Genomic DNA, 15,878 nt, shown 5'->3' with positions numbered 1-15,878 from the left:
GCATTCCTGTATCTGTTCATTCAGTTTCACAAAAACCCAAAACAACCCACCCAAAACAACAAAGCATCCATCCCAAACTGAAATCACAACTATACAGCCTGGACCTTTCAACATGTGAGCACTGGTAGGCAACCACAAAACTAATACACCCAGGTGTACGTGTATGTGTGTATACACGCACGTGTACGCACGTTCCCAACGGGCTAAGGCTATGCGTAACCAGGGTAACAGCAATGTTAGGGGTGTGACACGGTATGTTCATCCGTCGTGCAGTAATGGCAGCCCCTTATAGAAACCAGAGCCAGCAGAGACCTTGAGAGCTCAGCCAGTCCCACCACCTTGCCCAAGGGCACAGAGGCAAGACAGTGCTGCTTCGGGGACCCGCTCTAGAAGGGAAAGACCTAGAGTCTGGCCCTGAATCTCTCCTTCCATATAATTCTCTGACCTTGTCAACAACTATATAGAGACAAAAGTGGGTGTCAGGAGAAGCAGAGAGACACAGACAACTCCCTCTAAAAAGACCAGGAATCCTGGTCTAGAGGGAGGCCTCTGGCTTGTGCTGGACAAGTGCAAACGGGGAAGCCATTTCAGACCGTGTGTATCACCATGTCCTCCGCAACCCTGGCAGAACTCCTGCATGTCGGTTAAGGATTTCAGGATAAACAGCTGTGTATTGTTATAGCAACAAGGCCCTCGACAGATATGTGATGTTATTTATATTCTCCTTACATGCTATTTAAATCATTTTTACAGGAAATTGTTTTATATAGGAAACTACTGCATGAAATTCTCCTGGAAGTCTCCAGCTACCTTTAAGCTTTGTTTAAGCAACCAAGGTCTTCTGATTCTTTCTCAAGGGATTTATTTAGATTTTATGCAGCCCGCGATCCTCATCTAACTTCCCATAGTACACACAGACAATAAGTCCTTCCTCCATTTCTAAATTTAATCTGTCTCAAATCTAGTTCAACATCAACATGGCTCAAACAGAGATCTTTCATCCCGCTCATGTTTTGGCAGCGTGGCCATAACACTGTCCTTGCCTGCGAACTGAAGATGAGAGTTGCAGCAGCCATGAGTAAACTATCACCCAGTAAACTACTTTATTTACCACATGCTGAAATGCACAGACTCCTTCTAGTTGTTCCACTCAGCTACCAAAATCAAAAAGCACAAAAATAAGCACACAGGGTTGCAAATAGCTATTAGGACAAACCGAAAAGATGAATGAGGCAAAGCAGAGGACCGAGAAGAACACTACTACTAAAAGTATGCAGCATCAGTTTTTGACGTGTATCTCTTTCATCACCAACACAGTGAGTCCAGGATGAACTGAATTCTTGAAGTGATGAAAACAAGTCTTGGCTTTAACAAGGCAGGGAGTAGATTTTTACATTTAAGCATAAGTAGGGCAGTGGAACTACTTGCTTACATATTATCATCATCGAATTGACTGTGATGGGTTGTAAACGCCCACAGGAGCCCCGTTGTGCTGGCTGCAGTATGAACACACAGTAAAATACTGGCAGCTCCGCAGTGACCGGAAAAGTGAACGGGGCTAATGAACAAAAATGGAAACAAAGGCAGAGAAGGGAACCCTAGATAAAAGAAGTATTGGTGCCTCTACTGGGAACTTAGTAGAACTTAGTTCTGCCTTAAGAGTGGCTGTGAACTTAGCTGAGCTTTTAAGTCAGTAGGTGTTGCAGCTCCTGAATTAAACTCTCCTCAGGTCTCTGGTATTTCTACCAGAGACTACTTCTACTGCTCTGTGGTGAGTTTGTGCTAAGCAGTCTGGTAATCCTCATTAGCATGTGGGTTTAACTTCTGCTTCAATTCCTCCTTAGGATGGTATTAACTGACCATGCTCAGCTCAAGAACTCAGCCATTCGTAGATACTAGCTGGTAGCCATTGTGGGGGTTTTAATGGAGTTATGCAGCTTCAGATCGTACCCTGCTTGAGCCTGGCTGGCTTGGGCAGGACACCCGTTTGTGCTCATAAAGACAAGTTTTATACCTGGCCTGTGGACTTTCCCAAGGCTGGGCACATGAATGCCAAGCCTTCAACTTCTAAACTCCGCAGTCTTGTAGTGAGTCCAGCCTGAAGTCATTAAATAGGTCGGTGACAAAGCTGGGAGCCCCTGTATTTCCTCCCAGTACATGTTGACTGAGTACACTTAGTACTTCTGCTAAAAGTAGAACAGGCCTCTCTAACAGGCTGTCAGTCTAAGCACGTAACACTGTTATAGGGCAGCTTAAACATCCCGGTAGTAGTATTTATATAAATAATGGCATAACTAAATAAAATTCTCCTCTTTCAGTGGCACCAGTGCAATCTACATCTCCAGTGCACTGGCACGTCTGAAATCCACGCTGAAATCACTACTCCTTTCACTGAAATTCAAACCCATTTTTTTTCCTTTTCCCCCCGCTTCCACTTTCATCAATCTTTGTCTAGTGTAAAAACGAACATTACCCTCTGTTGTCTCGTTCCAACACCAGTTCTTTAACTGTGGCTGTTTAGGCAAATGGTTGTAATTAAGTGGTCAACTGAAGACAATTCCAATCAAAATGCAACCTATGTCTGCTCCCATTTCCAGTTTTTTTGGCAGTGCTCTGATAACAGTTATGTAATAACAGGGACCGTAAGAGCGGTGTTATTGTTAACTTTATGTAATTGTTGGATTTTCAGTGATGTACAGGAGTTAAATTCCCACTGGCTTCTGCCAATTCTCCTTGGCACCCACTTGACAGTCCTCTTCACGTTCTTTGAGATACTGCTCCTGCAAGTAGAAGCAGTGTCTTCTCCCTTTTTATCTAATTTGCAGTTTAATATTGTTGCTTAAATGTCTACTAAAGCAGGTCATGCTTAGTAAAGTGTGAAAATTGTATCTGGCAAGCAAGCTGCTTAAGCAAATGAGGGCTCTGTTCACAAAGCCTAAACACATGCGTTTCATTTAATGTCTTTATCCTTGGCACATCTTTCCTGAAATGACATATTGCATTTTCTTTTGTTCCCAGAAAGGAAAGGAACTCCTTTAAGGTATTTTCACATCGCAGGCAATATGCGTAGCTGTGTTTAATCCTTATTCCGACATGCTTTTCAAACACATCTACTGATTGTTCTGAGGGATGAAAAATGCAAGAGAAACACCTTCAGTCAGCTCCCGCGAAACACAGGAATACTGAAGAGATCTGTAAACTGCAAAGAGAATGGACACAGATTCTCCCCAAACCAACCAGGCAGAGAGAATTCTAATGCCTCCAGTAAAATCAAAGGACATTCTTAAGTGTTGCCTTGCATGGAAAGATGACCAGACAGTTTGGGACCGATTCAGTACGTCTGAAATCAGTAGGAGTCTTGCCACTGCTTTCAGCGTGACTCTGTGGAGACCACTGCTGGGAATGAGGACGATCTTACATCCTAAAATGAGTCACTTCATGGAGGGTGGTAGAGTCTCGTAACTTTTACACACGTTTTTCTGCTGTTTTTTTAAGCAAGCTCTGACTAATACAATGATATTTCAGCTTTGAAGAACTTTACTTAAGTGATGTATCTGTAAAGAGATACCTGGACAAAGGTAGTAACAGCCCACAAGGTGATGCAGAATAACACGCGTATTCTGGGGGAAATACCACTGAAGTGAACAAAAAACCCCTACGCCTCTCTGTGAAAACAGGATTTCACCTGCTGTGTAAATTAGAGGAAAGGATTTAGAATGGGTTTTAAGTTTACAGATTAGAGCACTCGTTAAAAAAGTGTCTTTAGCTGGACGTATTGGTGGACCTGGCTAACAGGACAAGAGATTATCAGGAATAATACACACCCCAAATAATTTCATGGGGACTGCCTCTGGCTTCCCATGCAGAGGGCCTCAGGTGCTGACATACCAGTATCAACACAATCTTCAGCTAATTCCATGTTTTCATTCCTAATGAATTTCCTTACATGAACTGAAAAGCCATTTAAAAAGTCAGCAGACATGTATACTTTTGCCAGACCAGCTTGAAGTTTCTGTTACAATAAAAGAGATAATTGTAATAGACAGTCAGCAGCTAATTGCGTCACACCTAGAACGCCTCCACACCGCAGCACTCGCTGCATTACGCATTCACAGATACTAATTTACGTAGCTAGTCGTGTAAGTAGGTGCACTAGTATTCTATTATGCAGCTATTTCTGTTTAGCAATAATATATTGACTGAATTTCATAGGTTAAATTCAGTCCTAGAATAACTGAAGTATAACATTGTTTTTGATACAGTGCAGTCTTGAATTACTTACCTAAAACGTTGTCTTCAGTAGCAAACATTTGTGCAACATTTGTGCATTAACTTGGGGTGCGAGACAGAACAGCAAACTCTTTAAGAGTTCGTGAGGACTAACGAGGCAGAGGAGTCGCGATACGCCAGTGGTAGATTACTACCAGAGCAGGGGCTGTCACAGATGTTTGCAGAACTGTTTCCGCCGGTTCTTTCCAAGGGCCTGCTCTAGTTTCTCTCCATCCCATACTCCCACCCACAGTCAGTTCTGACATTTGAGAGCCTTTTCTGAACCTCAGTCTGGGAGCTGTTTGGGCACATTAGCGTGGTGACACGCTGATGCTCGTGGTAGGGTCACCCTGGCAAATGGCCTGGGCAGTGAGAAAGCATTCTCAGATGAAGGCGGGATTTGAATGTGGCCTCCAGCACTCCAGGTAGTACTTAGTCCTTCCTTGTCACTGGCATTTAAGTGGAAAGACAACCAACATTGCAAACCCTGAGTTTCTCAAAGGACAGGGGGTACAGCGCCTTATTAAGGCCAAGACTTGTGTATCTGGTGTGTCTGAGGCACCTGCTGGGTTAAGTGAGAGTCCTGCGAGTGACAGTGACCGCCAAGTGTTACCTTTAGGCTCTTAGCAACTTTATAAGGCCATAAGGACCAGCCAGAAAACAAATAAGAAAAATTTTTATCTGAAAAAATATTATCTGAAAAACGCCTACCAACAGTGCAGCACAAATAGGGCCGTGGATGATGTACAGCAGATGAGTATCAGAGCTGATCCAACAACTAGAGAAAACAAACAGGAAAAGGGAAAAAAATCATTTGGCATTTTGTTATGTTGTATTCCTTTTTTTCCCCTTAAAGAAAATCTAACCGTTTTGAAAAGCAAGTTGAGATGCTACTTACTTGTCATTATAATATAAACTTCTAGCAACGGCATGTATGCAGGCCGGGATCAGCGGAAAACCTGCAAGGGAAAAACAGTGTTTTCTTCACGTATAAACCTGGCTAATAGCTACACAAACTTGCATCTCTTGTAGGAACTTTCTGTATTTTCACCTCATCCAAATTATATACCTGCAGAGCAAGTAAATAACAGGGACCAATTCTGTTTCTATTTTCTCAGATTTCTTTCTGAGGAGTGTATGAAACCTTATTCCCACCACCTGGCCAGGAAATTCATACCAACACACAGAAAGAAAGGGCAAATCAAATTATAAATGTTTAGAAGGAGGCAATCAATCTTCCTTAACCCAGATGCTTTTCAGACTGCAATCTGCTATAACGCTAAATAGGTAGGTAATATTAAAAGGTGGTTGTATGCGTGACCATAGCTTTAACAGTATGATTAACAGTGGTGATCTGTCCTCAGTGATACCTGCTGGGTATTCGAAAACCAGGTCACCTCCAAAAAAAGTTTGAAAACAGACTCTGGAAATCAGGCTAAATTAAAAATTTAAAAAGAACAAACAAATGAGTCATCTGGGGTCCCTGACACGCTGGTGGTACCTAATTTTCAGGAACTGCTGAGCACCTTTTAACCACACCTCAGCTGTGTATGTAGTGGGACAGCCAGTAACCCAAGTGCCACGTCACGGTCTAGCCGCCTGGGCCGTCTATGCTGAAGCTGAGGAGAAAGCCCTCACTTGCACTTTGTGAACACGGCACCGCGCGTTATCTGAAATGACCAGGTTTGGCTTGTTAGTTTTGATACTGATGTTACTCGAGCCCTTCAGCTACAGCCAGTCTGTATTTGCTTAGTGAACAATACAGGTCAAATGGAACTGCTGGAAAAATAAATCCGTGGCCATTTCTCAGTCAGTTCTGACCCTCCACCCCAGCCATGGCAAGACTTCTCTGAAAACAAACATTCATTCCTGAATAAACATCTTCGAGGTGAGGAACAATGAATAATTACTTCTTAATGTCTTTTTTATAACAGGAGACTATTTTCTCTATACAAAGGAGGAGTCGCTTCCTGACTCCAGAAATGCATAATCTCTCTTTCAGCAAAGACAGAAGTACATACCACTTCCTACGTTAATATTTCTAAGCCTGTTAAAACACTGTGGACAAAGAAGAGGGGTGTGCCATCCTTCAAAGCTACCAGCTCAGAGACACAAAGGTACGGATGTTCAAGTTCCTGTGAAAAGGAGGAAGAGATTGCACTGGCCTGAAAATACAGGAGGTGAAATTGCATACCCCAGCCAAGAAGGTAATACCACATCAGGTGTTGTTTCTCAGCAAACACAGCCACCACAATGAGAGTATGCAGGTAGATGCCTTCACACAGCATCCAGAAGTAGTTGCAACCCATGAGGTACAGGTAGATGAACTGTGACACTTTGCAGCTAACCTGCAGAAAAAAGCAGAGTACGATATAAACTTATAAATACAATATAAACTTTAAAGCTTTATTTGCAAAATGGAAAAAAATATCACTGGAGTCAAAAGTTAGTGTTTACTCTGATTTTCACTACAATTACTTTTTTTTTTAATAGAATTTTCATGGAATTACAATTCCGTACTTTATGGTAACAAGAAAGTCGGTAATCAAGTCTGTATTTTTATTATTCAACCATGAGGACCTCGAGCTCCTCAAGCATGCTGGCCTAAAGCATGCTAAGGGCTATTTTCCCTTCCTGCAAACAGTGCCGCACTTGACCAAATTCACTTGACCAAATTCACCTGACGTAAATTATCTGATTGTAACCACAGAAGAAAATGTACTTTGTTGAAGGTAATCTTCTCTCAGTTTTACCAGTCACAACATATAACTACTCCAGACAACGACTGAGGTCTTTAAAATGCTTCAATACTTCCAATTTTAACCGAGGCTTAACTGCACTTAGGGCCAGTTAAGAACTTGCACAGTAGGTTCTGGAAGGAATTTTTCTTGTTGGTGTATATTTGTATTTAGTTTCATTTGAAATAGATTATTTAATTGAAATGTTATAACTTCATGAGAAGACTAAAATGTGAGATTGTGAAAAAGCAACAATAGTTCGCTTGCAGATTTGGACACAGTAGATGCTTTATTTTTTCCCCCTCCTTCTGAATTTGCTATGTGTTTGTTTGATCTATTTCTGCCACTTAGCTTGAAACAAACCACAAATCGATACTGCCTTACCACATTCTGCTCCCTCACTCACTTGACGATGATTATTAGCCGTTCCCTCAAGCCTGTTTTCCAGCACTTTGATGAGCTTTTACAGGAGAAAGAGAATTTATCTCTAACTCGATTCAGCTTCTGGAGTTTTGCCCTAACTTTCACAGAATTTAAATTTATATTCCAGGTCTAAATAAAAATAAAGCCATAGTCAGTGATTTGTTTGTTTATGTATTTTATTTGGAGGCTCTTCTGTTGCTATAACTCCCAGCCTTTTGGGAGAGGCTACCTTCACACTTAACCCAGTGTTATAAGAAAAGGAGAGAGAGAGGACAATCAATCAGACCCAAATGGTTGGCCTTTTTATTTTGCTTTTTACTATTGGAATACAAGGGTCAGCTTTAGCATCTTTCACAAAAAAAAAGAAAAAAAATTATTATTCTCATTTCCACTGAAGAAGACAAAGTTACAGCCATAGGAAAGTAGCTGACAGATCCAAAGTACATTGGAAAGATTTTTTTACAGCCCTTCCTTGGTGAATTCTACTGTCATAACCCCACGACATCTAGAACAGGCTCGTTCTTGCAGTTGTTCCAGTGCAAAAGTGATTCGTAGAAATTCGGAAAAGCAGCTCAGTATGCTCTGTCTCTTCGAGTGTTTCCACTATTTCGAAATCTCCAATGTGAAATGCCCAAATGGCTATTAGACATCTGTTCTACTATGTAACGTGGAATCATCAGTACTGAAATTTTAACCTCGCTATATACATTTCATCAACTGTTCACATCTCATCTCTTCTGCGTTGCTGAACTTTTTCACATACACATCAACAAGGCTGCCAAATATACTTCCACTTACTGGATTAGTCGCAACTAACTCCTGATTGTTGGCAACCGCAGTCAGTGAAATTATTGTTACAACAGAGTTGCAAACAAAAGAGAAAAACAGATTTTTATGCAGGGTAATCCTTTGGCAACTCAAGCTCCTAGAAAAGAGAAACAAGAACAAATGAATACACGGGGGGACAACTGTGTGTGCTTGGGGACAACCCTGAAATTTGGAAATACGAGAGCTCTTTGTTTTATTAAGAAGTCTTGCATCAACCCCTTCTGCAGCTCCAGCCCAGTTTACTAGAATGATGTGAAAGGTAACACCTTCCCTTAAACGCGTACGGGAGGAGAACCAAGTACGTTCAGCTCCCATATGGTGACAGTGAAGGACCTGTTCTGGAGTGGCTAGCTAAGAAACATCTAACGTGTTTTAGAAGACTTACTTACACCTTTTTTTTTATTAGCACCTGAAGAATTTCCCAATCAACTATTACACCCGAGAGTGACAGAAGCTGTCTTACCCTACGCTTCCATTTACCCAAACCTGTGAAGAGTTTTTGAGGGTGATTCTCTTTTACTCACGTTCTTATTATTTTTCTTTCTTAATCCTATAGCTAGAGAAATATCCAAATAAGGAAAATAAGACAAATCTTATCTTGACTTTTGTATATAACTAAGTTATAAACAGTACGTAGGACACGATTATTAAATGCAATACAGAACTGCATTTAATTGTGTTCATTTTCAAGGTTTGCTTTTAATCTTGCAATAAAATTAAAGAGAAAAGTATCTTTGGAAGGGCTTTTTTTTTTGAGCAGAGGTTCAGTAATATTAAACAATGCTAGAACTTGAACATAATAGCATCAAATTTCTGTTTATCTGCCATTCCAGAGAAAGCATAGTGGGCAGGAATTCAAGTTATTCCAAAGAAATTCAGCTTTAGAGACAAACACAAAACAAGATAGAAAGCCTTTACGGATATATAATTCACACCATTGGGATATTAAACCTTAACGCTAAAATTCCTTGAAAGAGCAAGTAACATCCTTTTTGTTATGAAACCAGATGTTCACTTTACAAAGCTGGGCAAAAATGATCCTTTCAGATTTAAGTTAGGAGGTGTGCAGTGCACACGAGCAAACTGGCTCAGCTGGACATACAGCCCGTCAGCACGGCAGTCAGGAACAGAGCGCCGCTGCGCAGGGTGAGCACTGCTCAGAGAAACCTCTCCCACGTGCACAGAGAAGTGATAAAGACTTGGGGCACTGCGGTCGCTTCAGGAAACGAATGCTCTTTGCTTACTTCAGAGAAATCATCTGCTGCTGCTGCTGCTGCTGCTCTTTACAGCCTCTGCTGCAAAAAGTCTGTGCTTTATAACCGCACCTACCTGCCTCCATTTAACAGCCAGAAATACGAAGTGCAGTCGATTGACAAAATGAAAGCACTAACTGCAGGAGGAATATCAATCCTTTACACAGGCAACTGCTCTCACTGCTAGAGAAATCAGGGGTACACTGATGGCGGTCAGAAGGGAACAAGGCTAAACTGTCTTTTTTAAAGGTTATTTTTGTCTTTTGTTTTAGTGACCAAAAGCTCTGGTTATTACAATATGCTGGGTTTTAATGGTCTTTGAAAATGTATTTTTATATAGTGGGGTTTTTTCCCCTATATGTTTTATATATGAAAAGCGAGGCATCACCAGATTCCAGCTAAGGGTTTTGTGTAAACAAGTTCTGAAGAGCTCTGGAATTCTGTCTGCTTATTGTTAAGTTTCAACGCACAGGCACGGAAAAGCACGTACAGCTAATGGGGCCATCTCTCAGGGTCATCCAGCAGCTGTTCCTGTTGAATATTCAAACACACCCACCCACACCCACCTCCACCCAGGCATAAAAGGATTGAAAGGATCATCGGACAAGAAACAAGAAACCAAGACTGATGACATTTTAAAAATGAAGTCTGTTCTTGGTAATAAAAGGATTTTTTCCTAAGTCTCCCCACCCTCTCTCTTCTGTCACCCTTCCTATATTCCTTTTTCTGACTGTTTTTCTTAATGACATAATATCCTTTAATCACTTAATTCTCATAATTATAATCTAAAAACACTTGAATGACCTATCCCTGGTTTAAACCACATGCAGTAAAATAAAAACAGACTCCTGCTAAATTACCTATTACCCTTCCTATTTTGACTCCTGTATGTCTGGGGTGTTAAGGAAAACAAAACCTAATAATTTCCCCAGTATTTCTCCAAAAGAAAAAAGGTAACATTTGCCCCCAAATGTGTTTGCATTTTAATTTTTTTTAAGCTATTCAACTACCGCAAAATTCAACCGGTGAAACCGACATGTGCACCTAAGGGGACCTATCCATTCACCACAGGATTTGATGTGACGCTTGATCAACAACTCCTTTATTTCAGGTAGCGTTTTTTGTTTGGTTTTTGTTTGGGTTGGGGAGGGCATCTGTCAAATTACAGGTCCCCTTCTCTGAATCCGTTGTTTTTTAAAGCTTTCTCATGTTTTTCTTTCTTTACGAAAACCACACAACTATTTTAACAGAAGATTTATAATAACCATGTGTATGATCTAGAGTATATAGCAGAATGAGAAAGCAGAGACTCTGCAGGCAGTTGCCGTTATGTGTCTGTCTCAGGTGAATTTCCAGAGGGAAGATGAGAGTTCCGAGTTTATAGCCCACTTCATGCTATTAAACCAAGAACTCCAATCCACTCATGGAACCAAGTCACAAACTAGACAAGTATTCCCAGTAAGACAATTTTCTGAAGAAAAACCTGAATCTCAAATGAAAAAATAAAATGCACAAAAATCTTAAAACCCAGATAGTTAATCAAAACCCAAATAGTTGGTATTTGAAAATACCTGAAAAAAACGCTGACTGGAGAAAAGTACCACCTTTCCAGTCACACCTAAAGGTATTCTAATGGTCGGTGATCCAGCAAACATCGCCTGGAAGCCATCAACTGACTCACAGAATCAATTTTTTTGAAACATGAAAAATTCAAAGGCGCCACCACACAATAGCAAAAAAAAAAAAAAAGTCCACCTGTTAAAGCTATGAATAATTATACAAGCTTCAGCTGATACATAATACATCCTGGTATTAATCTAGAGCCTTAAATACCCTTCTGGTACTAAAAATACTTTAGAGGAGCTCTGCATCCCAAGAGAACAGCTTGCAGAGGACTTCCGTTAGCTTCCTCCAAATTCTGTCTTTTCCTTTTATGTCCTGACATAACCCCAGTCTAGAAAGTGCGCCTTGGGTCCATGTGGTTCTGAGGAGAGACGATCCTTCTACACGAGGGAGAAAGAGTCTCCAGAGGGTTGCACAAATGTGACAGCATTACAATGGTAGCGAAGCTGATCATCTGCCTTTGCACTAAGTGCCACAAGCCGGGAAGAAATTGGCTTGATTTTCATATTACAGTACAGAGAAATTACACTTTACTGTCTCTGAACATATAAAATCCCATCATATTCCAAAAACTTTTTGTTTTCTCCTGAGAAATGTCAAAGCATTTTTCCTGTCACACTAGATATTTAGTCTCTTAAACTTGGTGATCTTTATAGCAACAGTATAGCTCTTTTTTATGCAAACTAAAGCTTCTTATAAGGGCTCAGAGCCATTTCACATGTTGGTTTTGTGGAGGGAAAGTGAATTTGGAAGTGGTAAGCATTGTTTTTACAGGTCATATGCAAACAAATAAATTAAAACCCACAAATGTCTTTATTTCTCCTCATGAAAAGAAGTCAGAAAAAGCTGAAAAGCCATCTTGAAGATTGGATTTCATAAAAAGTAGCTACAAAGTTGAACGACTCTGGTTTATTGAGGATTTGTGGAAATGTTGTCCCAGAACCAGGAAAGACAATGCCTATCTAAATTAGAAATGCTGTGTTAGCCAGATGTGACTGAAAAGGATCGGTTTTTATCAAGTATCTGCTACCCCTACCCAATCGAAGTCCACGGCGTGAGAAAAGCAAGATCGGAGCTAGCCCCACAGCTGCTGGTTGTGCTGTTCATAGTTAAGTGTTGGGAAATAAGGAGAGATGGAGCGAGACAGTAGGGGATAGCGGTAAGAACCCAGCAAGACCATTCAGCAGACCTCTATTATCCAACAAGAAATGGTGCAGACATGATTAAACCAGTGCCAGTTAACAAGCAAAGCCTACGCCAGGCAGGCTGAGGTAACAGCTTGTCTCTGCTCATGTGGCAACACTCCTGGTTTCACTTTTCTACTAAGCCTCAACTTCTTAAGAGTCGTTCGTAGGAAAGAAAATGTCACAAAATGTGTGGTAATAAGAAGACTGATTATATAGGACCGGTGCACTATATTACAAGTTGCTGTGACAGTGGTGACACTGCTAAAAGTTTCTTCAAGAAGGTGACACAACAACTGTTAGTTAGTAGATGTGACGTAACTGTCACAGACATATTACAGTGAATAAAAAAACAGGTTTATTTTTATTATTCCCATCCCACTGTAGCTCTCAGCCTTACTTTCTTTACACTTTATCATACTCTGTGGCTACCTCCTTTGGAATGTGACTGTACCTATCATATGTCATCAGCATTTTGGTTTCCATTTGCTCTCTCCATTTTAGCATATCCCCAACTGAACTTACTATTACCAAAAAAAAAAAAGAAAAAGAAAAAAAAAACAACCACAGACCCAAAACAAACAAACAAGCAAAAATTTCCCCATTTTTCCATTTCCTATTTTCAATATATTCTTCAGCTTTTGGTTTGTACCTTTGGGATTTTAGGTTTCTGAGAAAAGAAACCTAAAATTTTATTTATAACAATATAATGTTCAATACCAGGCTCTCTTCACCTTCTTGCTCCATCTAATTTCATTGGGATGGCTGGTGTTTCAAAGCATTGAAACTAGGATTGTTGCAACCACTGATATTGAAAAAGAATTGTAAGCATACTTACTTAAAATAAAAGAATATGCCAAGAGAAATCAGAAGCGATACAATTGAAAGACCATGTCCGATGATGGCCAAGTAATACAAATTCAGAGCGGTCTGCAATGCAAGAACAAAACCACCTGTGACACATACAGCACTGCTGCACAAACCTAGACAGCTCTTCTGCACGGCAGAGTCCTGTAACGGGGCTCACACAGGCAGCACGGGTAACCAGGAGGCACGTCTACAACGCTGCAAAGCAACGTCCTGTCCTCCTGCAGGACACACAACAGATTTGTTGACATCACCACTAGACCTTACCTCCTTTCAGCTGAAATACCAGGTTTCTAACATGTACTGCTGTGTTTGCTCTCAGTATTTACGGAAAGCTGGCAATTCATGCTGCTGCCCTTGGTGCATTCCTGAGGCTTGACTCCTCTATTAACACAATTCTTCTGTAAATCATGTGCTTCCTATATGAATTTATGTATTTTTAACTCAGAAAATGTTTTTTTCTTATCATTTAAGGATCCTTCCTTCGAAGCAAACTGTGATGATGATGGCATTTAAGAAGCAGTGTGAAAAAAATTAACGACAACTCAAAAATTACGAACATTAAACAGCCTGTTAAATAAGCCTGGAGCCGAATTACAGAACTGTGAAAAGCTGGGCAGGTACAAAAGGTGAAAAATGCAGAATTAGTAAATTAATATTTGGAATATATACAACTTGTTATCCTTAATTCTTTGAATTCATAAATACATCAAATTCCACTAGTAACAAAGCCCTGCTTTCAGTCATGGAATCTGCCTCACAAAATAGCATTAACGTAAGCTTATCATTCTGCACATAAGGAAATGAAGATTTCTGGGTTGAGCTTTATACTATCACAATACAGCATAACTATCTGGATTCTAGAGGAAAACTCAGAGCATACATACAACTGCTCGGGTCCTCCAAACTGTGTGTATCCTCTGACCTTGTTGTTCCAATACAAGACAGACTTAACTGCAGCTTGCTGTGTATATTGAGTTTTGAAATGATTCCAGGCAAAGCTTTAAGAAGGCTTTAAGACAAAGATGAGGATACTTCTCTGTACATGCTAGAATTTTTCAAATTACCATGGTTTTTAAAAATTGGGCAATTTCTTATTTAAAAAAAAAAAAGCAATGCAATAGGCTTAAGTGAAACTTGCATTAAAATGTGGAAGTGAGAAAAAACAAGGGTTACGCCTGAAACGCCGACGCTTGGCTACATACACATAATGTCAGCCTTTCTGTGACAGGCCCACACCGCCACCTTATTCAGCGACCAGTTTAGGCTAAGCTGCATGCGAAGGATTCAGAAGATTTCCATGTGGTTTAGAACGGGCGTGGAGCAGTGGTCCATCAGGGCCTGCTGGTGAGGGCAATGACGACAGGCGGTGAACAATGGACAACAGCCACATTTACTGCGTGTTATCTAACTCGCCTTCCAAGCAAAGTGAAAAGATAATGTTGTTTAGTGTAACAACACACTGACCTGTGGCAAGCAGGAAGGCTCTCCTTGGAGCTATTGTTTCACTTAAACAGCAGCTTCTGAAGCATGACAGAGTTGAGATATGATGGCTAAAGAGCTGGAGGGAAACTAGCTCGTAGTTCATAAAGAAGGACCTGCATGGGTCTGCTCCTGTCTGCATAATACTGTTACAGACAAGAACTAGCAAGAATCAGTAAATTACCACATCTCTGCTAGGGGAATTACACTGCCACTGGCATATGCAGTGTCGCATGATTTGAGACGAGGCAATACAAAAGTGCCTTATTACCATCTACCATCACCTCTCCTCGGCTTGGTTTCCAGGTCAATACCCTAAAGGACTCCTGACGGGTGGTTAGGATCTCTACTAGATGTTAGTACTCTTGAAACATTCTGCTATTATTAAGCTCTTTTCCATGAGGTCCAAATTAATTTACAGTCTATCCTGACCTGCATTTTATATTCCTAGTTCTTGGGCATTTACAGTTTCAACTTACTGGTTCTTCCCATGACAGAATGTGTCGTAAACATAAAAAACATTGCGGGGGTGGGGGGGGCGGTGAGGCGAAGCATGTACAAAATATCCACACATATCACAGAGTATCACAGAAAGAGGGCATTTCCAGGTTTAGGAGATTATTTTTTTCTACGTCTGCCAATGGATGGGCATCTTCAAGATAAACTTATATATCTTCAACTTGTATATCTTCAAGATAAACTGAAGTCTATAAAAATAGCATCTGTACCTATACCTACACGGGTATGTGTGTGCCTAGAGTCTAGAAAACAGCTCTCTCAAAGCATTTTGCTGCCTGGCCTGAGATTATTTTGGGTGCTTGCAAAATTTCACTTAAACAAAGTATGGGTTTCCCATTCATGTGAGCAGCTTAATAGCTCAGAAACTGAAAAAAGGGCACATGGGAGAGCCAGGACACCAGACATACGCAGGAAAAGGATCACAAGGGAAAACAAACCCTATCTAACACTTATCGTTCACTTCCCTCTGGCCTCCAAAGATCCTGCGGAGAGTCCACTCAACTACAGTTTGTAAAAAAGAAAAGATTAGCTCTGTTTTTTGCACTGGGAAAGAAAAAAACAAACCCAAAACATCTGAACTCTACTTAAGGCTGCCTTGAAGATGTATTAATCTCGAGTAAAACTTTGGTTGTGCACCTGCTGAAAATGTGTCACCATCAGTTAACCAGGTAAAGCACTGCACTTAGCACGCC

The 15,878-nt window shown here is 40.7% G+C and overlaps 1 protein-coding gene across 1 annotated transcript in view; it reads right to left on the bottom strand.

Annotated features, from left to right (window-relative positions):
• Positions 1–15,878, bottom strand: part of CALCRL (calcitonin receptor-like) — a 28,823-nt gene that overhangs the window by 8,663 nt on the left and 4,282 nt on the right. The window contains exons 5-9 of the mRNA XM_010141898.1: positions 13,157–13,248; positions 8,229–8,355; positions 6,464–6,617; positions 5,168–5,228; positions 4,981–5,047 (exon numbers count right to left, since the gene is read on the bottom strand). Coding sequence (XP_010140200.1) covers positions 4,981–5,047; positions 5,168–5,228; positions 6,464–6,617; positions 8,229–8,355; positions 13,157–13,248 — 501 coding nt within the window. The remainder of the gene's footprint in view (positions 1–4,980; positions 5,048–5,167; positions 5,229–6,463; positions 6,618–8,228; positions 8,356–13,156; positions 13,249–15,878) is intronic.

This window comes from Buceros rhinoceros, unplaced genomic scaffold, assembly GCF_000710305.1.
Source record: "Buceros rhinoceros silvestris isolate BGI_N320 unplaced genomic scaffold, ASM71030v1 scaffold7658, whole genome shotgun sequence".
Classification (NCBI taxonomy): domain Eukaryota; kingdom Metazoa; phylum Chordata; class Aves; order Bucerotiformes; family Bucerotidae; genus Buceros; species Buceros rhinoceros.
This window is presented reverse-complemented; position numbering and strand designations above follow the sequence as displayed.